We start from the raw sequence: 21,336 nt of genomic DNA on the forward strand, positions 1-21,336 counted from the left end.
GCTTTCTGGGTAATGAAGTATACTCGTGTACAACACCGATAGCCAATGGCACCCTTTCTCAGAATAAAACTTCATTACCCACAATCAATACGTGGGTAGGCTGTTATTCCTTCCTTAGCCTGTTAGCTCCCGCGATCGCTCATTCAAGGCTACTTCTCGTTGGCAAGTGGTCGTGCGTTATCCTATTGTGAGGACATTTCTGTGCATCATTTTTGGAATATTTTGAAGGGAATACAACAGCAAACGGCCCATCGATAGCGAACGTGAGGGTGGAGGCGTAGCAAACAGCTAACCCGGCCAGAACGAAGGAAAAAAAAAAATAGAATTCCGTTTTGTGTAAAGTTACATTAAACGTATGTTTGAGTGTGTCTGTATACATTAATCCAAGTTAATTTAAATTTGTTTGTTCGGTTACGAGTGCGTTGCCGTGGATAAAGTCCGCCCATGACCCTCGTAAGGATAAGCGGTACGGAAAATGAATGAATGAAATACAATTATATATGTTGCTATTGCAACATTCAATGATAAGACGAGATAAATTCAACTAAAAATTAAAATACATGCTCAAAAACACTAAAGATGTTTTTCTAAATTATTTTATCGGATTTAAAAATGAGTCAAAGTTCCCGCCGGTGAGCGAGCGGTACTTTCCCAAAGCCTAAGAAAAATTCTAGCAACTCCTGTGACTCTTTGCTGACTTTTTTTTCCCGGTGTTGCGTCATGTGAGTTTTCATTTCCTGGAGGCCGATGCATTTGGGCTTCGCTTCTCCAGTGTCAGCTGGACGGGGTTGGAAAAGCACAGCGTGCTTATTTGTGTGCGTGTGTCGAGTCGGTGCGGAGGCGTGACAATGTGCATGTGTTTAACGTCTCAAATTACCGCGGTGTTTGTGTAGCCGGAGCCGGCAGAGTCCTGTACAACTGCGGGATTTTGCGGTTGATGAGCGGACCCAAGGCTTCTTTCAGTTTATTGTAGTTCCTCTCCAACTCCCTGTGGTACTCCTTCTGATCGGGCCCAATCAGAGCCTTATTCTTCCTCAGGGCATCCTCGCACCTGCGCACGTAGAAGGAGAACGTGGTTGGTTTTGACGAGGTAAACGACATATAACGGGAGATGCGTGGTCACCTTTTGGCAAAGTCTTTAAAGCACAGCCGCAGTTTGTTGTGGTGGCGAAACAGCTTTGGGTCATCGGGAATGTCGGTGAGAAAGACTTGCGCCACCTCCAGGGGCCCCTGTGAAAGAAAAGGGGAGGCGGGGGCTTACGTATCTGCTGAGGAATGTCAAAGTCAAGAGCTAGACTCATGGTCCCACATGGAGAGCGTCTACATTACATTTAGATTTTAGCAATATGAAGGTAATGCATTTTACGGAGTGTAAGTCGCTTTGGAGTAGAGGTCGAAAAAGTCAAAAATGCATAAAAAAGACAAAAAAATAAGTCGCACCAGACTTAAAGTACAATTTTTGTCTGCCAATTGTGGGCAAGTTGCCAAAAGTGACGGTAATGTTCCCGCCGGGTTGACTTACCTGGTTGACGGTTGTACCGACGCAGCCCTGCAGCACCATTTGCAACATCTTGGGGTCGGCCGGGTCCTGTGTGGTGGCAAAGGCCAGCTCCTGCGTCTTCTTCTGCATGTCTTCTATGGCCACTTCAATGGGGACCAGGATGATCTAGAATAACAAAATATCAGAGACGGAATAACTGTTACAATGGCACTGTGGTACGAACGATCGTGTTTAAAGGCGAATCCATTCGGACTGGGAGAAGCTCAATTGTTATTGTCAACAGTAGCCAATAAGTTAATTTGTGAATTAAAATTAAAGCAGTTACAACCACAGTGAGGTCGTTGATATTTACACCCTTAATTTCAGTTGGACATCAAGGCATACCTCCTCCTTGTGAGTGACATTGACCCGCGTCTTGATGTAGGGGAACGCGTGTGACGCAGTCAAGATGGTTTTACGCTTGTACTGCTCGTGTAGGTCTCCGTGGGCGCGGCCATCCAGCGTGAACGGCGTGCAATACATGAACGTGCGCAGGTTGTAGTTCTTGTCAAAGTAGGTGATTCTCTCCTTCAGCTCATACGTGTCGAAGAAAGGCTCAACGTAGGTAATCTGGAGGTAAGCCTGAAAAGAAGACAGTGATCGCTTGCATCATCAACTCGTCCATTAGCAGAAAATGCTACCTATTAAACTCAAAGGTGAGAATTGAGTGAGTGGCAATGGTGATTTATTATTTGCAGGAAGTACATAAATAAATAAAACGGTGTTAATTTGTAGCCCATGTTACCTTGTTGGGATCCAATTTGGTTTTGTCCACTGGGTTGGAGTCCTTTATTATTTCCACCACTTCGTCTCCATACCTCTCCAAGTAGAACTCCTGCGTACAAAAGAGAGTCATTTTTTTACCACAAATAAATCATCTCAATTGTTTTCCCAAATGATGGACGTGCCTCAAGTCTATGGGAGATCTCAGCCAGCTTGGTGATTGATGGCTCCTTGTAGACAAATTCCTGCTCATCTAGGTCTCCAAACCGAGAGCCATAGAAACCCACCCTGAAGTATGTGCCGAACATCCTCTGAACACTGGCGGGTGTTGGGAAGGCAACAAGTTGCATTTGCGTTAGATGCATATGTACGTATACTTTATACATTTATACTGGAATCCCTCGAATATCGCGGATAATGAAGACCAGACAAGGCCACAAGAAGACAAAATGAATAGTACAACTAAGAACAAAGCCTTGCTGCCTTTTTACTGGATGAGCAACCGGAAAGCCTGGATCTCGAAAGCCTTTACAAACTGTAAAGGCTTCCTTTCAAGAACTTGGACTAAAACTCCAATTAACCTTTTTTTTTAACATCAAGCGTCGAGGAACTATTTTCAAAGTGAGTACAGTATTTAAAGTATTTACATTTTTATAAATACATTATATTTAGATATTAATACATTATAGTATTGACATGCTGTAATATTGAACAAAAATACACCTTTTCATAATGATACTTGTGTATTTCTGTATACGCGCGAAAACGTATTGTGGTAGTAATAATGGGGGTGATCCTATTTTGCGTTTTTTCGTTTATCACGGCCAAGTCTGGTCTACATTAACCGCGATATTCGAGGGATTACTGTATTATCTTTTGTTACTCACCCATTCAATCGCACAGGTGGCAGGAGACCAAGCGATGACAAACATAAAAAAAATATTGTGAATGACAAGACAAAACTTTTTTTTTTACACAACTTTAGTTTAAATATTCAAACAGTCCATCTAATTAAGTTTCAAATGCAGCTCTTACCTCCCATCCTGAACTCTGCAATAGATCAAAAATAATGAAAAATATGTCAGGAGAAAGCTGAAGTAACCCCGCCTTTTTCATTTAAACTTAATGCCGTAGCTTACTTGGTTGTAGACTTTGTTAAAGGCGTCCTGCAGCTTCCCGTGCACCGTGGCGAGCTTCTTAAAGTCTCGGTTAGCCTCATGGATGGGCAGAAGAATCTTATACACCTCGTTTATGGCCTCGTACATGGCGGCCTGGATTTAAAGCACAAAATGAAGATCACAATTGCACAAATCCTTTTAACTGGATTAATGTTACGGCCAAGTGTTGTGTTAACACGGCCTCGCTAGCCAGCATGTTGCGGTAGAATACAAGTCGCACCATGTTAAAAGAGGCAGCTGCTTGCTCCAGGAGGCCCACCAGCCCGGATTCACTGAAATATTTCCCGGCACAAATCCCCTCCTCCTCTGGTGATAAGACATCATCTGATACAGCTGACTCTTCAAGCACATTGGAGGAAATATTCTGTCGGGAAAGTTGGTGAGTTAAGAAGGAAATGTGAGTGAGCTTGCCTTCTGAGAAGGAAATCATTACCGAATTTTCTCGCATATAAGCCGCCTCCGCGTATAAGCCGTTCTTTTAAAATTGTTGAAGTTTATAATTTCTCACGTATAGGCCGCCCCCTGATTTACAATTATCACCTCCATATTCATGATTTTAATAGGGAGTAGACGTGTTACTTTGAAGGGAAAATCATGTAAGATACCTTTTTTTTCTTGAATTTCATTCAGACGTCAAAATAAGTTATGTTTAGCGTTTTATCTGTTTATTTTCTCTATTTTGACATAAATGACCGTATCTGCCACAATGTCTTGCATTATGGCATTTCGTCTTTGCAGTTCCGTGCATGTCAAGTCTAATTTGTGCGCATATAAGCCGTACCCTTGAATGTCATTTTTTTTTTTTCATTCAAATTAATTTTTTGTTCCCAACTGACCTGAAAGGTGACGCAGCCAATTGGCAGGTAGCGGCAATCCTCCAACATGTTGAGATATTCCGCCACCAAAGCGGCGCTGTGAATGAGACAGTGCGCCGCCTCTGCGTGGTTTCCTCTCTCCGAGTGCTTGCCCGCCATGTTCTGAAGCCACGTCAGGCGCAGGTCTGGGGAGTTTTGGTATCCCTTTGCAATCCTAGCGATCAAGAGTCCAATGAACGACGGGCAAAAAAAAAAGTCTGACACAGACGTCGTCACGTCAGGTTCAGGTTACCTGTACATCAGGTCAATGAGCATTTCAGGATCTTGCTGATGCTCCTTCATCTTCACCGTGTCGGTGAGAATCATGTGCAAGTTGAACACAAGATCCTGGACCTGCGTGGCAATCAACTTGCCGTTAGGGAATGCCACCAATTCACTTCTTATGTCTTTAAAGCCATAGCAGTTTGTTGAGAGTATTAAAAGAGATACAATGCAATTCGATATAGGGAAATAAAGCGCTAAAATTTGTCATCACATTTAAAAAAAAAAACACTATATACCACAACACTATCTGGATTACTAGCGGATTTAGTATCGATAGGTTCGTATTTTCCATCTTTACAATTTTCCGTCACAATTTGACTCAAAACATTGACTTGTTACACATGCCTGTTCTGGGAAGGGGCTGTCACGCAGCTCCACATCCTCCTCGGCGTAAGTCAGAATGGTCTTGAGAGACCGTCGGAGATGTTCCTCATTGAAGTTCTGCGAGGTTCCCACCAACGAGGACAGCGACATTGTGACCTGCATCTTAACTCTGGCGAAATTCTGCTCCACGGTGCAAGAACGCCAAAAGTCAAGTTATGACGCATCCAATATATTGACACACTACTGACTCAAGCTTTTGCAGAACAGCGAGAGAGGAGAGCCACAATTTGGACATAGTGATCCAATACTCACATTCCCGATCTCAAAGTTCTGCCTCATGAGCAGGTAAAGCGAGGCGGCAGCGTGACTCCTCACGGAGGCGATGCTGCTGCTGCAGTGGCGCAGTAGACGGAGGCACAGATCGGCGCAAAGCTCTGTGTCCTCTTCAAATAGCATTTCTGGAAACTTTACACAAGCCAAAGCCTCTTTCACCAACACCGTTTTATCTTTTTAGTTTCCATCTAGATACCTAAACGCGATTGAACAACAACAACAACAACAACGGATTCCCCGGCCGGCACGTACCTTGAAAACGAGAGCTCTCTGTGTGGTGAAGCAGTGCTGCAGGAAGAGGGCACTCTGGTTGCCTGCCATGCTGTGGAGAAGAACTCTCAGCACACCTCCTAATACACTTTCCTTCAGCTCTGATGCCACCACAGTCTGAAAAAATGAGATAAAAGATCTGAATCCGACTAAACTATCCCGAACTTTTGGATTGCCGTATTTTCTCGCATATAAGCCGTATTTGTCGCCCCCAAAAAAAAGATAACTGAATCGAGGGTACGGCTTATATGCGCACAAATTCGACTTGACATGCACGAAACTGCAAGGTGACAAAGATAAAACGCCATAACGCAAGACAATGCGGCCGATATGGTCATTTATTTCAAAATAGAGAAAAGATAAACAGATAAAACGCTTAACAAACTTTATTTTGAGGTATATGAGTGAAATGTAAAGAAAAAAACGTATCTTTCTTTCGAGTTTCTCAGAAATACCACGTTCGATGATTTTTATTAAGATTTTCCCAATTAAAACCATGAATATGGAGGTGAAAATTGTGAATCGGGAGGCTTATACGAGAGAAATTGTAAAATTCAACAATTTTAAGGGTACTGCTTATACACGGAGGGGCTAATATGCAAGAAAATATGGTAATAAAAGTCCATTCACCTTCACTATAATCTCTAGCGTATCCAGAACTACCAGAGATGCCTCCGTAGAAAGATTTCCATCCACTACAGACTCCTGCTCAACTTCAGCTTTGGTCCTGGTTTGACGTCGTTACAAACAAACAGTAAGTAAATGTGAGCACCACATTCTCGTTTGATAAACACCAAAGTTAAAAGTTTGTGAAAGTGTAAAGATTTCACCAGAGGGCAGTAACAAGCTAATGCTAAATTAGATATCCAAGATATAAGAAATCAAACACGGGGCAAAAAATATGCACATTTGATTACTTTTTAAGGGGGAATTAAAAAAACAAAACTTAACTTCTACATACTGCAACAAAAGAGGAAATCTCAAATGTAGACAAAATTCAAGCGTTAAACCAAACCACGACATTCACTGCCAGCCTATCCAATTCAAATGGATTGGCCGTCTATCTTTGACATTAGTGACCAAGGAGTTGATTGAAAAACCTACTTGTCGACCCTATCTGCGTTTTGTCTCCAGTGAGTGACGTTCTTTCTCCACCTGACGTTCTCCTGACTACCATAAGGACTCCTCTCTGCACGAGAAAGCACAAAAACCTCTCATTTTATAACCACTTTTGGACACCTACGCGCACGCCGTCGCACGTTAACATTACCTCGGCAACGGCGCACCATCTCCTGGCGAGCGCCGATGGTCCCGAGAATGGCTTCTTCCAGACGGGCCTTCATATCCTGTGACTTCTTAAACGTCAAACTGTTGATCCTCTCCAATGTCTTCTTACCCTGGGAAGACCAGACATCGAAGAACAATGACGCAGGGGTCTTTAAACGAGTCTTTTTCCTACAAACCTTGTATTCAAAGCAGGAAATGCACAAATGTAGCAGATCCAGCAGACGGTTGATTTGATGCACGGACATATCGGACACCCAGCGCTCTAGGAGAGCGGCGTCGGCGTTCTTCAGCACCCAAAGGAAGCAGACCAGCAGAGTTCGGCTGCACTCGGCGGACAGGTTGCCGTTCTGCCGGCCCGCCTAGTACGGAAGCTCGATTTGAGTCGTGAATGTCAACGTGAGAAAAACGGCACGCGGTCTTACCACGGTGGGAATTGCGAACGAGTTAACCTTGGCGTACGGCAAGGGGGAGCCGGCAATCGCCATGGCAACAGACTGACTGATGGTGCTGTTGCCGTCTAGGTTGGCGTCATCGGCGTGGGCGTGGCGGACTCGAGCCGTGGTGGAGTCTGCGAAGAAATAAGCGAGGCTCTTTCAGACGCCATAGCCAACGGTACTCGTTGGTCGACCGGACGTTTTGGTCGACCGGACGTTTTGGTCGACCGGACGTTTTGGTCGACCGGATGTTTGGTCGCCAGGTTGTTACTGTTGCTCTCAAAATTATAATCATGAGAGAGAGAGAGAGTGAGTTTAATATCTAAATATCTAATATCAAAATATCAACAGTAAACTCTGTCATAATTTGACAGTGAGCGAACCCGGCGAGCGAACCCGGCGAGCGAACCCGGCGAGCGAACCCGGCGACCAAACGTCCGGTCGACCAAACGTCCGGTCGACCAAACGTCCGGGGACCAAACGTCCGGGGACCAAACGTCCGGGGACCAAACGTCTTTTGACGAAACGTCCGGTCATGGTAGCCAACGTGATGAAGCTCGTGAATGTGGAGCTGGATTTTTTTTGCAATAAGGGATGGCTGACCCGAGAAGTCATGAAGCTGATGCAGGGCTTCTGTGAGGATGGGGAGGAGAGGCAGGTACAGCTGAGCCACGTGGGCTCGGACCTGAGGCTCGCTGTAGCGCGGATCCGAATCGTGGCTGCACAGCAGGGAGTGAACGGCGCAAATGGCTTTTTTATGAAGGAAGAAAACACTGCAGGGGGAAAAATAAGAGACGTTAGATTCAAAACAAATTGCTCCCATCTGTCGAGGGAACAATGAATAGACTACCCTTCGCCTTCGGGATCAAGTATGAGGGCTAACTCGGTGAGGAGCAGGCCAGACAGGAAGTGCTGTTGCCGAAATGGGACAGAAAGTTCAAACATGGTCGCCACGCCTTGGTCTTGCACCATACTGGAAAATGCTGAACTCTGCACATACCGAGAAAAAGAGACAAGTGTGTTAAAGACAGATACACCACAGGCTAGGATAGCATAAGCAATAAACAATGCTCATCTATTTCCATAGCACTGAATGCTAGCTCCAATAATACAGTATATATTTCTTGTTGTATATTCAAACATACCTACTCAAATCTCTCCTTTGGAATAAAATACCTGTGAAGTAGTGGAGGACGTAGAGGGGGACGGCGATGCCGGAGGGCTGAGAGTGGAGCACGGCAGATTGAGGACCACGTAGTGTTCGTGACTGCAAACGATCCGAATGAAGTCCATTCGCAGAGCATTCAGAGAGCTGGGGTTGGGCGTCATGTGGAACTTGTTGCCAATCTGAGACACGGACCAGGTTTCAAAAGCTATACGACGACGGGCACGATGACTACGGACGGACTACCTGTTTGTAGTAAGTGCGGATCAGGTTGAACACAAAGCCTCGGTCCATGAGGGACAGCAGATCGTTGAGAAAGAAGGCTAGGCTGCTATTTAACCTCTCCACCAGTTCCACATCCTGATCGTTAATTAAAAAAAATATTACTACTACCTACTTCTAAAATTTTACAGTAATAGCTCAAATATCGCGGACAATGGACCCATGGCCACAAGAGGACAAAGGACTTAGACTAAAAATCCCATGAACCTGTTTTTGGGGATTTATATCAAGTGGAGAGGAACTATTTTCAACTGAGTAGAGTATTTACATACACACATACATACATATATATATATATATATATATATATATATATATATATATATATATATGTATACACATACATACATTACTACAGCTATAAGCATATCAAAAGACTAATGTATTAATATCTAAAGATGTATATGTATGTATGTATATATATATATACACATACATACATTACTACAGCTATAAGCATATCAAAAGACTAATGTATTAATATCTAAAGATGTATATGTATATATGTATGTATATATGTATATATATATATATATACACACACACATACATACATGTTTATCTTTAGATACTAATACATTGTTTTTTGATATGCTTATAGCTGTAATATTTAATAAATATACAGTTTGACAATTGTACTTGTGTACTTGCATGTCTGTATAGGCACGAAAACATGTATTGTGGTAGTTACAATGGGGGTAATGCTACTTCGCGGTTTTTCGTTTAACACGGCCATGTCTGGTCTTTATTAAGCGCGATATTCGAGGTTTAACTGCACTGCTACCTTGTGGTATCGGCCGCCAATGTCTGCGCTGATGGCGCAAACGAGTGCAGCAATGTCGTCCACGAAGCGGTCCGGGAAGCGCTGACGTCGAGCGGTCTCCAATTTGGAGGTGAGGAACAAGTGTTGGGCCATGCTTTTGGTCTGCAAATCAAATCATTATGAAAAATGTGGACTTCTGAGCCCCAAACATGTTTACCGACCATGATCTGAAAGAAGAACCAGGCCTGCTGCAGCGCCGCTTCCCTCACAACGCTGGTGCTGACGACCCACTGGAGGGCGAGTTCTTCGTGAAGCAGCTGGACATGCACCAAGACACATTTTCTTTAGTGGACGTGAGTGGACAAGCTAAATAGCCGGAATTCATGCCAAATAACGGAATCTTCTTTTCGAATAGGGGTGTGAAGAATGATCACTACGAGTGTTAATAACACAAAAAGGACAAGAAAGACGAGGACTGGATGAATTAATACGTTAGACGTGTTTTACCTTTTTGGTAATCTGCCTCGGAGGGACGGAAAATGAGGCCACGCTGTCCAGAAAGGCAGACATGCGATTGTTGCTGGGGTCGCTTGCCTAACTCGGCGTGAGGCGATGTGAACACACACACATATATAAACACACACAAATGGAGATGGGGACAAAATGGGTGTGACAAATGAAGGGACTACGCGTGGCATGCAAGAAGTCAATGAACAGTGCGCTAAGCGATAGCTCACGTATAAAAGCAGAAGGGATGCAGCATGCAGAAAGAAATGGAACCTGTGAAGTCAAGAGTTTAAGGCACAGGTGTCCAAACTTCAGGCTAACTAACTTTGGTTTGCTACAAATGATTAAAAAAATTATATTGGATATAGCTCACATATTTTTTGATCATTTTGTTGATCTAATTGACAGTTATAGACATCAAATCCAGTTAAACTATAATCAAGTGATCATGTTTTAGTCCCATTTAATGCAATTTGACTGCCAAAATGTATTGGACGTCTATCGTCAAGGAGTTAATACTTCAAAATAAATAAACACATTTTTAAAACCCACATTTTCCCAAATTACGATCATCTGAAAATGATGGGATCGAGCTTTTTCTTGGGGAGGAAAATAAGTTTGGACACCTCTGCGTTAAGGGCTGCACGACAATTCAAAATAATCTTAGTTTCAATAGGTGCCCACCCCGTTTTAATCCGTTAAAAGTAAATACGGGTGATTTTAAAGCTCAGAGTCGTGCAGCTCTTAACAATGACGAAACTCGCGGGGGAGGTTTGGGAGTTCTTCTGCACCTGCTTGAGCTCACAACTGGAGTTGGGGTTCCGGCGTAGCACAGATCTGGAGCCCCCGGGGGCGCAAGCAGAGTTTACCCAGGAGTGGGAGCGATCAATACCCTGACACGAGAATACGTGCAGACACACGCAGAATGCGTGGCGGGAGGCAAAGACACAGTGAATAATTGTTTGCTAAAATCGCCATCATAGTAAAAAAAGGACAACAGCGCTGGGAAAATAGGGATGGCGACTCACACTAGGAAGGAGAAAAACAAAAAACTGAAGCAATACCAAAAGCACAGAAGCACAAAGCGTAATTGACTTTAACGACATAATTCGACACAATTGCAAATTGACTGCGCTGGAAAGAATCGAAGCGGAGCAGAACGGCAATTCCGAAAAACAAGCATGGGAAATTTGAAAGGCAAAAAAAATTTCTTGTCTTTGCAATATATCGGCAAAAAAAATGGGGATAACCGAGAAATGACTCATACAGAAAACACAAAAAGAGACAAATAAATGTGAAAACGAATTAATCAATGCAATTTTAGCAACAAAATAAATAAATAAAATATATTTTGGTTGAGATTGAAGGAAAAGGTAAGTTTACCTTGCTACTAATGATCCTTTCCACTTCTTCGTCCGGTGAAACCGGACTAGTGGCTAAGTCGGGATCGGAGTTGCTAATGCTTTTTGAGCGAGCCAAGTTGAGGCTGCTTGGACGGCCCGTGGCTCTGGAGAAGGTGGCGTACTGCAACGGGATCTCGTAGGAAAGACCGCCGACTGCTGGCAAGAACGTCGGGAAAAGACACGTCACGCCGCTGATTTGAAAAAAAGCAGTCAATTGCCACTACAGTGGTACCTCAACCTACGATCAGCTCTACCTACGACATGCTCGAGGTACGATGAAAATTCTGATCGAATAATTTGCCCTAGATACGATCAAAATTTCGAGATGCGACCAAGCCAGGTGGCCATGACATGAGAGGCTGTTTATCATTGTAGTAAACTGTCTTTTTTGCCGCATCTCTTTCGTGTATTGCAGATATCTACGAGCACTGAACGATTTATTCAGACAGTTTCTCCTACGCATCGACCAGGAAACGCACAACGCGCATGCGCGGGCAAAAAGAGGGCTTTCTGGGTAATGAAGTATACTCGTGCACACAACACCGATAGCCAATGGCACCCTTTCTCAGAATGAAACTTCATTAACCACAATCAATATGTGGGTAGGCTGTTATTCCTTCCTTAGCCTGGTAGCTCCTGCGATCGCTCATTCAAAACTACTTCTCGTTGGCAAGTGGTCGTGCGTTATCCTATTGTGAGGACATTTGTGTGCATCATTTTGAGAATATTTTGAAGGGAATACAACAGCAAACAGCCCATCGTTAGCGAATGTGAGGGTGGAGGCGTGGCAAACAGCTAACCCGCCCAGAACGAAGGTAAAAAAATAAATTTAAAAAATTAGAATTCAGTTTTGTGTAAAGTTACATTAAACGTATGTTTGAGTGTGTCTGTATATTTTAATCCAAGTTAATTTAAATTTGTTTGTTTATTTATGAGTGCGTTGTTGCCGTGGATAAAGTCCCCTCGAACAGCCCCCCCCCCGCCTCCGTGTATGTCGCTGTCTCTACCCTTCGCAAAATGCATCTAATTTTACTTCTATTAAACACATTTTATTACTATTAAACCACTAGTTATGTGTTACTTTGTTAATAGATGGCGAATTAGAAGAAATAAAACATTTTTTCCAATCCAATATCCTGTTTTTGGTGTTTTTTCAGAGGGTTGGAACGAATTAATTTGTTTTTAGTTCATTTCAATGGGAAACGTTCGCTCGAGTTACGAAAACCTCGACATACGAAAAGCTCGACATACGAAAAGCTCGACATACGATCTCAGTCCCGGAACGGATTAAGATCGTATGTCGAGGTACCACTGTATTTTCGTTAACAGCTTACTTGTCGGCGGCGGCGCCGTTGCTGGCTCAGCGGTTGGTAGACGGAAGCAGTAATGGATGTAGGACACCAGCAGGTGGTTGCGTCCGTGCTGGTCCTGGTTGCCCTCCAGATTCTTGTGAATCTGGTTGACTAAAAGAGTCATGGCTTCAAAGGCGGCGCGGCCGAGGTTCACTGTGGATGAGCCAAGAAAAACAGTGTGGTGGATTGAAGCCATTAGGGGGGAGTGAGGTTTCCAATATTATTGCAGCTGCGCAAGCAAAGTTTGAGGTGAACTGGCGCTCACCGATTTGACCGGCAATGACCGGAGGGTAAACGATGAGCTGAATGAGTTTGTTGAGGAGTTGGTGGAGGAAGCGGACGCAGGTGTCAAGTAGCGCCCCCCTCAGGGCGGCCATGCTGGACTTTAGCTCGCTCTCCATGTTGGCCTCGGTGATGATGACGTCCTTGAGGCGGAAGGGGAAGGAGTACTCCTCCAGGACGTACACCAACGTGAAGAATCTGTCCAGGTGGGGATCCTGGGAAAAGAATTATTAATTCACAAGGCATTTATTCAATCCATCCTTTTATAGGGCCCAATACTATGTACTGTATGTTCCGGACTATAAGTCGCGCATTTTTTTTTCATAGTTTGGCAGTGCGAGTGACATATACTGAAGATGGGCTCATACACGTTTTGGTTTTTCAGTCTAAACCAGACGTGTCAAAGTGGCGGCCTGGGGGCCAAATCTGGTCCGCCGCATCATTTTGTGTGGCCCGGGGAAGTAAATCATGAGTGCCGACTTTCTGTTTTAGGATCAAATTAAAATGTAAAGTATAGATGTATATTAAATTTCCTGATTTTCCCCCTTTTAAATCAATAATTGTAATTTTTTTAATCCATTTTTTCTGTGTTTTAGTTCAAAAATAATTTTGTAAAATCTAAAAATATATTTTTAGAAAAAGCTAAAATAAACATTGTTTTAGATCTATAAAAACTGAATATTCAGGGCTTTTAATCCAGATCTTTTAATCCATTTATTAAAAAAAATCTAAATATTATATCTAAAATGATCCAGCCCATGTGAAATCAAGTTGACGTTAAAGCGGCCCGCGAACCAACCCGAGTCTGACTCCCTTGGTCTAAATACTGATGATAGCCTGTTATGTTGTTTTAAATTGAATTGAATGCTTTTATTGTCATTATCCGAGGCTATTAAGGCTATAGTTATCTGAAAATTGTATGTTAAAGCATGCCTATTTAGGCAGTTATTCTCCATTTTCCTATTGTTACTTTAAAGCAGGGGTCTCAAACTTGCGGCCCGCGGGCCAACTGCGGCCCTCGGGACGATAATTTGCGGCCCCCGTCTTAATATGAAAGATTAATGTTCGTGCGGCCCGCAAAATTGATATGAATGACACTTGTGTTCGGAGCAATGTTCCCTCTAAGCTGCGCGCGTGCGCAATTGCGCACTACTCTCGTCTTCTCTGCACAGTAGCAATCATATGGCGCGCAGTAAAAAAAACAAAATCGATTTTTTTTTTTTTTTTTTTTAATTTTTTTTTAATTTTTTTTACTCCTTTCCCCATGATGGCGCCGTTTAAGTGGCAGCCAGTGGCAGTAGCTCTGTCCACTCATGTTTTTCGTGTTTTACAGCATGTTTTACATGAAAAATTAGAGGGAACATTGACATGCACCTGCTTGTGGCAGGTGTGATACTGGTGTGCCCATAGCGAGCAATGATGATGTCGTGACCGGATGATTCGCCTAAAGACGTTTCGCCGACGGACGTTTGACAGACGGACAGGTCGTACTAGTATTTGTATTTAATCATTAAACGCTGTTTTCCGCTGGATTTGACCGAATTTGAGAGCATTTTGAGCCGTTTGGCGAATGGACATCAATAGACATTTTTTTGCCTCCATCGCGATATCATCCAGTATTTGTATTTAATCATTAAATGCTGTTTTAGGATGGATTTGACCCGATTGCTGTCATTTTACGGCTCGGTTCTGCTACATCTGCCTGCCCAAGAGTGCTTATTCCCGGACTGCCATGCCCGCCCAAGAGTGCTTATTCCCGGGCTGCCATTGATGGTAGACGAACATTGATTTTTACTATAATTTGGACAACACCGGCGGCGGGCCGGATTAAAAATCCTAACGGGCCGTATATGAGGTTGAAAAACTTGTACACACACGATCCGGCGGGGCGAGCGTGCGAATCCCGTTTCGGCGAAACCTCCGTTCGGCCGAATGAACGTTCGGTGGAACGTCCATTCGGCGACCTGCCCGTCTGTCAAACGTCCGTCGGCGAAACGTCTTTAGGCGAATCATCCGAGTACCGATGATGTCGCTCACACTGGTACTCAGTGCGCTCAGGGAGGTTGTCTTTCTGCTCAGACCAACAAAAAATTAGAGGGAACTTTGGTTCGCAGCTGAATGAACCAATCACGGTGAGGTATACGGCTCTGGAGGGCGGGACATCGGCCGGGCTGTCCAGTGCCTCGCTCACTCACTCATTCATTCCTCCAATCAGCTGGGCGGAGGAGAAGCCGTGAGGCCGATCACTCCGCTCGGCGCGCACACTCCTCCGCTGCTCTCAGCATAGAACTGAATGAGGCGCTATGATCCGTGATCCAGCCTGTGTCAGTGTCTGTAGCCATCTCCGCGATTGAAACGGAGAGCGAAAGTGCACATGCGCCACAAACCCGCGCGACTGAATGTGAAAGATCAACCCGAGACTCATTCCAAGTGGAAAAACATATTACAGAGCCCCAGAGATGTCTCTTTCAAAGCCTGCCGTGAAGAGAAAGGTCGGTGATGAGCACAGACAGTTTCAAGAAAAGTGGGGAGTGCAATATTTCTTTGTTGAACACAGGGGCACCCCGACGTGTCTCAATTACACTGAAAAAGTTGCGGTGCACAAGGAATACAATTTGAAACGTAATTGTACTACGAGACATGCTGAGGAGTACGAAAAATACCAGGGAGATCAGAGAGCCAACCAGGTTGCCAGTCTTAAAACACGTCTTCTGAGGCAACAGGATTTCTTCAAGAAGGCTACCAAAGACAGTAATGCAGCAGTCAAAGCTAGCTACGCCGTTTGTGAGTTGATTGATCCTGTGCTAAGTGATCCCAAATGGCTCATGGACTTGGCTTTTCTTGTTGATATCACACATGAGCTTAATGTACTGAACAAGAAGCTACAAGGCCAGGGGCAACTTGTCAGTGCTGCCTAAGACAACGTGAGAGCATTCTGCACTAAACTTGTGTTATGGAAAGCCCAGCTCTCTCAGACAAACCTTTGCCATTTCCCAGCATGCAAGGCTCTCGTGGATGCGGGCACACCATTCAGTGGTGAGAAGTATGTTGAGGCCATTTCGAAGCTACAGGAGGAATTTGATCACAGATTTGCAGACTTCAAGACACACAAAGCCACATTTCAAATTTTTGCGGACCCCTTCTCCTGTGATGTGCAAGATGCCCCTCCTGAGCTTCAAATGGAGCTCATTGACCTGCAGTGCAACTCTGCACTCAAAGCCAAGTTCAGGGAGGTGAGTGGAGAAGCAGACAAGCTTGGGCAATTTTTGAGAGAGTTGACCCCCAGCTTCCCTGAACTTTCCCGAAGGTTCAAGCGGACCATGTGCCTTTTTGGGAGCACATACTTGTGTGAGAAGCTCTTCTCCACCTTGAACTTCAATAAGTCCAAGTACAGGTCCAGACTTACTGATGAGCATCTTCAAGCTCTACTGAGGGTCTCCACTGCTTCCTCCCTCAAGCCAAATGTGACTATGTGAGAAGAAGCGCTGCCAGGTCTCTAGCAGCAAGGAGTAGGCAAGAGAAGCCGTGTTCAGAATATTTCATGTTCAATGTTCCATTCAAGTTCAGAAAGTTAAAGTTTAAAGAGCTGTTAATACAGACATTTGAAACGGAATAAAAATAATTCATTTTCTCTACTTAGCCAGCCAGTGTATATCTACTGTATGCTCATTAGTATTATTTGGTTTTGTATTACTGATTGATTTATTTTTTATTCATCTTTAAGTTAATTTATTTAATTCATTATTTTTTGTTAAAAAATAAAGATATTTGATAACGTTGGAATGCTTTATCAGTGCTTTTCTTGTGGAAATCCTGATGCGGCCCAGTCTCACCCAGACTCGGCCTCTAGCGGCCCCCAGGTAAATTGAGTTCGAGACCCCTGCTTTAAAGTATGTTTGCTCTTAGTTGTTGGTAAAATAAAAAAGTGCCCTATTTTGCTAGTCAATCTGTCCTTTAATATTTTCCGTGGGAGTCGTTGAGAGTTGGAACGTCAAATTGAGCGGATTAGAATTCAACACGCTCCTCCTGATCTATTTTCAATAGCCAAATAGAAATGATGACACCCACGCTCTGTGGCTGGCAAGAAAGAAGCTGTCATCAGAACTTGGAGGCTTCAAAGAAGAGTCAGACTCCTTTTCCGTCCAACTTTCCACTAAAGTGCTGAATAAAAACCCCTTGCGTATGTTATGCTAACTCGAACCCAATGTCATACAAGAGCACAGTGGGCATTTTTTTTAGAAGCACATTGCCTTGTAAATTTGAATACCTGCGTGTGTACCGAGGACACCGCCGTCACCTCCACGTTGAATACGCCTTTGTGATTATCCACCCACTTCATTCCGGGAAGCTGAACCTGCCAAGGTGACACGCAACCCATTTAACTGCATGCCGACTGAGATCATTTTAATCAAAACGCACTCACGTCGGGGGTGAGCACCGAGTAGCTGGGCGGGGGCTTCTCCACAGACACGGGCAAACTGAAGGAACCCGTGCGCAGTCGGCCGTGCTGCATTAGAGGGATCCACTGTAGGCGGGGGGAAGAGACGGAGATTGTCTTACCGGCGGCCAGCCTACGGAGGGAGCTATCAAAGAGTACAATAAGTGTGGGTTGAGGTTTCTCACTGTGTAGCCCACGGGGGTCTCCAGGGGAGTGTTCTGTTTGGGTTGGCAGCTGATGTGGTAAAAGGTAAAGAGAAGATGGTGGTTGTCTGTGAGGTTAGCTGGAATTTTCAGCTTCATCTCCTCATAGAACTCAGGAGACCTGAGAAAGGGAGGGCAGGAGTTAAATACTCGGTTTAGACACATGACTCTAAAGGGAATTCGGCTGGCTGGAGGGAAGTTTGTAAGGTAGTCGAAGAAATGGAATTGTACTTGTTGTGGTAGATGATGGGAGTGACTGCCTCTTGCATGAACTCGGCGCAACTCGACTTTCCAAAGATGACCTTTCAAACAGAAAAACAACAGTGGAGTCTTGGAGGATCAATAGACGGCACACATCAGCCCGCGTCATCAGGAAAAACAACAATACGCGCCCCAAATTAGCACAACACGCAAAAGCAAGTTTTTTCTATGTGGGTCAGTGCTGTGAAGCTGAAATGCATCACTAAAAGGCATTTTTAATTCATTAAATATTACTTAGTCATGTACGACCACCACACGCTTTTAAAACATAATTTTAACACTTAAACAGCCCGCCCAGAAAACTAAATTTGGACATCTATGGCAGACAATGAGTTAATATGCAACAAAAAGTCAACGATGTATTGAAAAATAAGTCTAAAGAATGGTACATACTAAGTTTAAGTTAAATTTAAGTTTACATGTCGAGTAAACTAATTCATATTCATCGAGTTCATTAATTCAATGGCTGCCACTGACGGCGGTGGGTGTCCAATCCATTTGAAAATAAAAGGTTCCACCAGTTCAAATGGATTGAACGTCTGCGAGTCATTTTAATTCACAGAAGGACAAAAAACGCCACACGATTGGACGCCTATTGTCATAATCAGTGACCTTGAAAGAGTTAAACGTCCACAAAGTTTCCGTCATCCAACCCTCGTTTCTCCGCTTTGAAGATTTGCTACAAAAGTTGCCGTAAAATATTTCCCCCCGGCCTGCGGCTCTTCTTTGCGATGAGAATTAACGTTCCGTCACATTGCGGCGAAAGGCGATGGATGACTCACGGGCAAAGCTTGGTTGGGATCCTCCGCCGCCATGAACTGAACTTTCACGGCGATGTTCCTCACCGAGCCCTGGCGGCTGTTGAAGTTCAGACTTTGGGGGTAAACGTAGAGGAGGTTTCTGAGGGGCAAAAAAAAATGATTTGCATTTAAATTGTGTTTACCCCCCCCAAAAAACAGTATATACATGGAATATTATTCAACAAAACACAGCATAAATGTGACCTAGTATTGAGTGAGCCTGGTGAAAGTGACCCAACCCCAGAAAAAACACATCAGAGGTAACTTTAGGTTGTATTTTGAACCATCTGATTTTAAGCTGACCCCCAAGGACTATTTACCCAACCTGCAACTTCAATTTAAATTCATGAGATACACCCGAAACGAGACTCAAATACAAAAATGGTGACAAAAAATTCTAATCTATGCCATGATAATAATAGCAACGAAACTCTTGCATGGCTGAGGTTCAATTTTAGGTGAGGTCATTAAGACCAAGGTCACCTGCGATCGAACCACAACTGAGCTAATGTTTGACCAATTCATACAGTACACATCTAATATAAGGCTCACCAGCTTCAGTCCCGCTTTATCGCCCGGCGAGAAACGTTCACAAATGCTCAATTGTGTATTATATTCTTTGTCCAAAATGAGTAAATTGTGTCCATGTCTCCCAATTTTACTCGGTGGTGAAATCAGCCCTTTGAAACAGAAGCTAACGCTACCGAGAGTCCGTGTGCGAGTGCAATCAAACAGGATGATGTGGGCCCTGTGCTTGATTTGTTTGGCCGGGGTGCCGGGAGCCGTTCGGGCCGGCCCCGTCAAGCGGCCAGGCGGAGCCGCCCCCCGGGAGGAGGTCAACGTGCTCACCTTTGGCGTCATACAGTTGGGAGAGTCCCTCAACGACATGCACCAAAGAACCGAGGCTAAGGTAGCGAACATCCTGCGGACTTTGAAGGCACGCGAGGATGCTCTCGAGCAACTCAGGGAGCAGACGCAACAAGCTGCGGAGGTGGAGAAACAGATCAAGGGAGTGATACTGCTGCTGCAGGTAAGAGCCGGCCGAGAGATAAAAATTGGGTGCACTCTCTTCCAGGAAATGTTTGGGGAAAAATACAAATGAAAAAAATCTGGGGTTAGATTTTCTCATTCCAATACCTGTTGAATTTAGGTTAGGAATGTGACCATAAATCATGACTAAAATAACCAACGTTTAAATCCCATGGATTTTCAGGCCACGGCCCCTTGCAGGCAACTCTATACCTTTATGTTAAGCTTTATCATGAACGAATGATGATTGGATACAGGTGTCAAAGTGCCGGCCCGGGGGCCAAATCTGGCCCGCCGCATCATTTTGTGCGGCCCGAGAAAGTAAATCATGAGTGCCGACTTTCTGTTTTAGGATCAAATTAAAATGAAGAGTATATAAGTGCATAAAATTTCCTGATTTTCCACCTTTTAAATCAATAATTGTAATTTTTTAATCCATTTTTTCTGTGTTTTTAGTTCAAAAGTCATTTTGTAAAATCTAAAAATATAAAAAAAAGCTAAAATATTGTTTTAGATCTATAAAAAACGGAATATTCAGGGCCTTTAATCCAGTTCATTTAATCCATTTATAAAAAAAATCTAAATATTATATCTAAAATGGTCCGGTATTCTACTGTAGCATGACTGGAAGAAAACATGTAATAAAAGTGGATGCTCTTTTGTCAGGACCTGACATTCAAACAAGGGGCGGAGACTAAGATGACGGAGGGTCAGCTGGCCGACATGGAGCGGGAAGAGGCGATCCTTCGGAAAAAAGTGAAAAGCTTAGAGGCTCAACTCAACAGCACATCCCCCACTTCCATCAAAGAGTTGCAGGTAAGCCGAAGTTTCCCTTCGTCACACTTGCCAGGCAACTTTTTTTTTCTTTATTGGCTTCATTGTTTTTTTTAGGAGCGAGCAGCCTATAATGCCAGTATCTTGAAAGGTCTGCAGCATTTAACCCAGTTTCAAAAGCAGAAGATTGACAAGCACGCCGAGCAGCTTTCCACACTGCAGAAGATGGTGAGCGAAAATAACAAAAGTAAAGCTGCCTTGTCATTGGTCTGCCATTGATTTTATTTTGCTTTCTTTTTCTTCTCCCAGAGTGAATCACTATGACATCGTCAACAATAAACCATCAAAGCACTCCCTTTCACCAGTACAATGCTACATTTTCTCCAAGGCTATTTTCATTAGAATCCAAGGATTCAAGGTCCAACTTGAAATCCTCCTACGTTCATTTGTTAGTATCGTTTTGTATCGAAAAACACTGATATCGGTGCATAGGTTGTATTAACGCTACTGACACAAATTGTATTTTTTTTATTTATGTACTTGTAAAACAAAATGCTGAAATTCTAGTTTATTACATTTTATTTCAACAGCTTTTGACCCATGAACTAATAAAAATACATTGTTTAAGTGGCAATGATATTTTCATAATTTAATACTGGCCAATAAAAGATGATTAGCTGGCTGAGGTTAGCCCGCAAGCTGCGGGTTGGACACCATTTCCCCCAAATGACCTATTTTAAATGTTGTCTGTTGTTTCTTATGCATGTATTTTGCCATTCCTGGTTAAGTAAATAAAGCGAAAAATGAAACCGTACCATTTACTGAATTTAATTTGGTTCACTTGTCGTG

The 21,336-nt window shown here is 43.7% G+C and overlaps 2 protein-coding genes across 9 annotated transcripts in view; one reads left to right on the forward strand and one right to left on the reverse strand.

Moving 5' to 3' along the window:
* dock6 (dedicator of cytokinesis 6) overlaps positions 1–21,336 on the reverse strand; it is a 36,092-nt gene that overhangs the window by 1,247 nt on the left and 13,509 nt on the right. For 2 of the 7 annotated variants that reach the window (XM_077619963.1, XM_077619962.1), the window contains exons 17-51: positions 18,667–18,784; positions 17,855–17,925; positions 17,606–17,744; positions 17,406–17,507; positions 17,250–17,336; positions 12,966–13,197; positions 12,683–12,853; positions 11,329–11,501; positions 10,737–10,838; positions 9,946–10,032; positions 9,660–9,755; positions 9,460–9,600; positions 8,640–8,753; positions 8,405–8,575; positions 8,079–8,218; positions 7,832–8,001; positions 7,217–7,362; positions 6,971–7,153; positions 6,778–6,904; positions 6,612–6,696; positions 6,138–6,234; positions 5,490–5,624; positions 5,217–5,369; positions 4,926–5,084; positions 4,549–4,649; positions 4,278–4,470; positions 3,662–3,805; positions 3,403–3,534; positions 3,299–3,313; positions 2,449–2,574; positions 2,286–2,375; positions 1,886–2,122; positions 1,523–1,666; positions 1,124–1,230; positions 878–1,051 (exon numbers count right to left, since the gene is read on the reverse strand). In XM_077619963.1, coding sequence (XP_077476089.1) covers positions 878–1,051; positions 1,124–1,230; positions 1,523–1,666; positions 1,886–2,122; positions 2,286–2,375; positions 2,449–2,574; positions 3,299–3,313; positions 3,403–3,534; positions 3,662–3,805; positions 4,278–4,470; positions 4,549–4,649; positions 4,926–5,084; positions 5,217–5,369; positions 5,490–5,624; positions 6,138–6,234; positions 6,612–6,696; positions 6,778–6,904; positions 6,971–7,153; positions 7,217–7,362; positions 7,832–8,001; positions 8,079–8,218; positions 8,405–8,575; positions 8,640–8,753; positions 9,460–9,600; positions 9,660–9,755; positions 9,946–10,032; positions 10,737–10,838; positions 11,329–11,501; positions 12,683–12,853; positions 12,966–13,197; positions 17,250–17,336; positions 17,406–17,507; positions 17,606–17,744; positions 17,855–17,925; positions 18,667–18,784 — 4,662 coding nt within the window. Of the gene's footprint in view, positions 1–877; positions 1,052–1,123; positions 1,231–1,522; positions 1,667–1,885; positions 2,123–2,285; positions 2,376–2,448; positions 2,575–3,298; positions 3,314–3,402; positions 3,535–3,661; positions 3,806–4,277; positions 4,471–4,548; positions 4,650–4,925; positions 5,085–5,216; positions 5,370–5,489; positions 5,625–6,137; positions 6,235–6,611; positions 6,697–6,777; positions 6,905–6,970; positions 7,154–7,216; positions 7,363–7,831; positions 8,002–8,078; positions 8,219–8,404; positions 8,576–8,639; positions 8,754–9,459; positions 9,601–9,659; positions 9,756–9,945; positions 10,033–10,688; positions 11,161–11,328; positions 11,505–12,682; positions 12,854–12,965; positions 13,198–17,249; positions 17,337–17,405; positions 17,508–17,605; positions 17,745–17,854; positions 17,926–18,666; positions 18,785–21,336 lie in introns of those variants that run through there. The other 5 variants (XM_077619967.1, XM_077619966.1, XM_077619961.1 and 2 more) reach the window with 4 other exon arrangements.
* On the forward strand, positions 19,161–21,263 carry angptl8 (angiopoietin like 8). Of its 2 annotated transcripts, XM_077619976.1 has the most exons (4): positions 19,161–19,714; positions 20,380–20,529; positions 20,605–20,715; positions 20,797–21,263. In XM_077619976.1, exons 1-4 carry the CDS (start codon positions 19,193–19,195, stop codon positions 20,809–20,811), a joined length of 798 nt encoding a protein of 265 aa, XP_077476102.1. In that variant the 5' UTR covers positions 19,161–19,192; the 3' UTR covers positions 20,812–21,263. The 2 variants fall into 2 exon arrangements, with proteins under 2 accessions (XP_077476102.1, XP_077476101.1); XM_077619975.1 differs by lacking the exon at positions 20,797–21,263 and having other exon boundaries at positions 20,605–20,788.

The sequence above is a fragment of the Stigmatopora argus genome, chromosome 14 (genome assembly GCF_051989625.1).
Source record: "Stigmatopora argus isolate UIUO_Sarg chromosome 14, RoL_Sarg_1.0, whole genome shotgun sequence".
Taxonomy (NCBI): domain Eukaryota; kingdom Metazoa; phylum Chordata; class Actinopteri; order Syngnathiformes; family Syngnathidae; genus Stigmatopora; species Stigmatopora argus.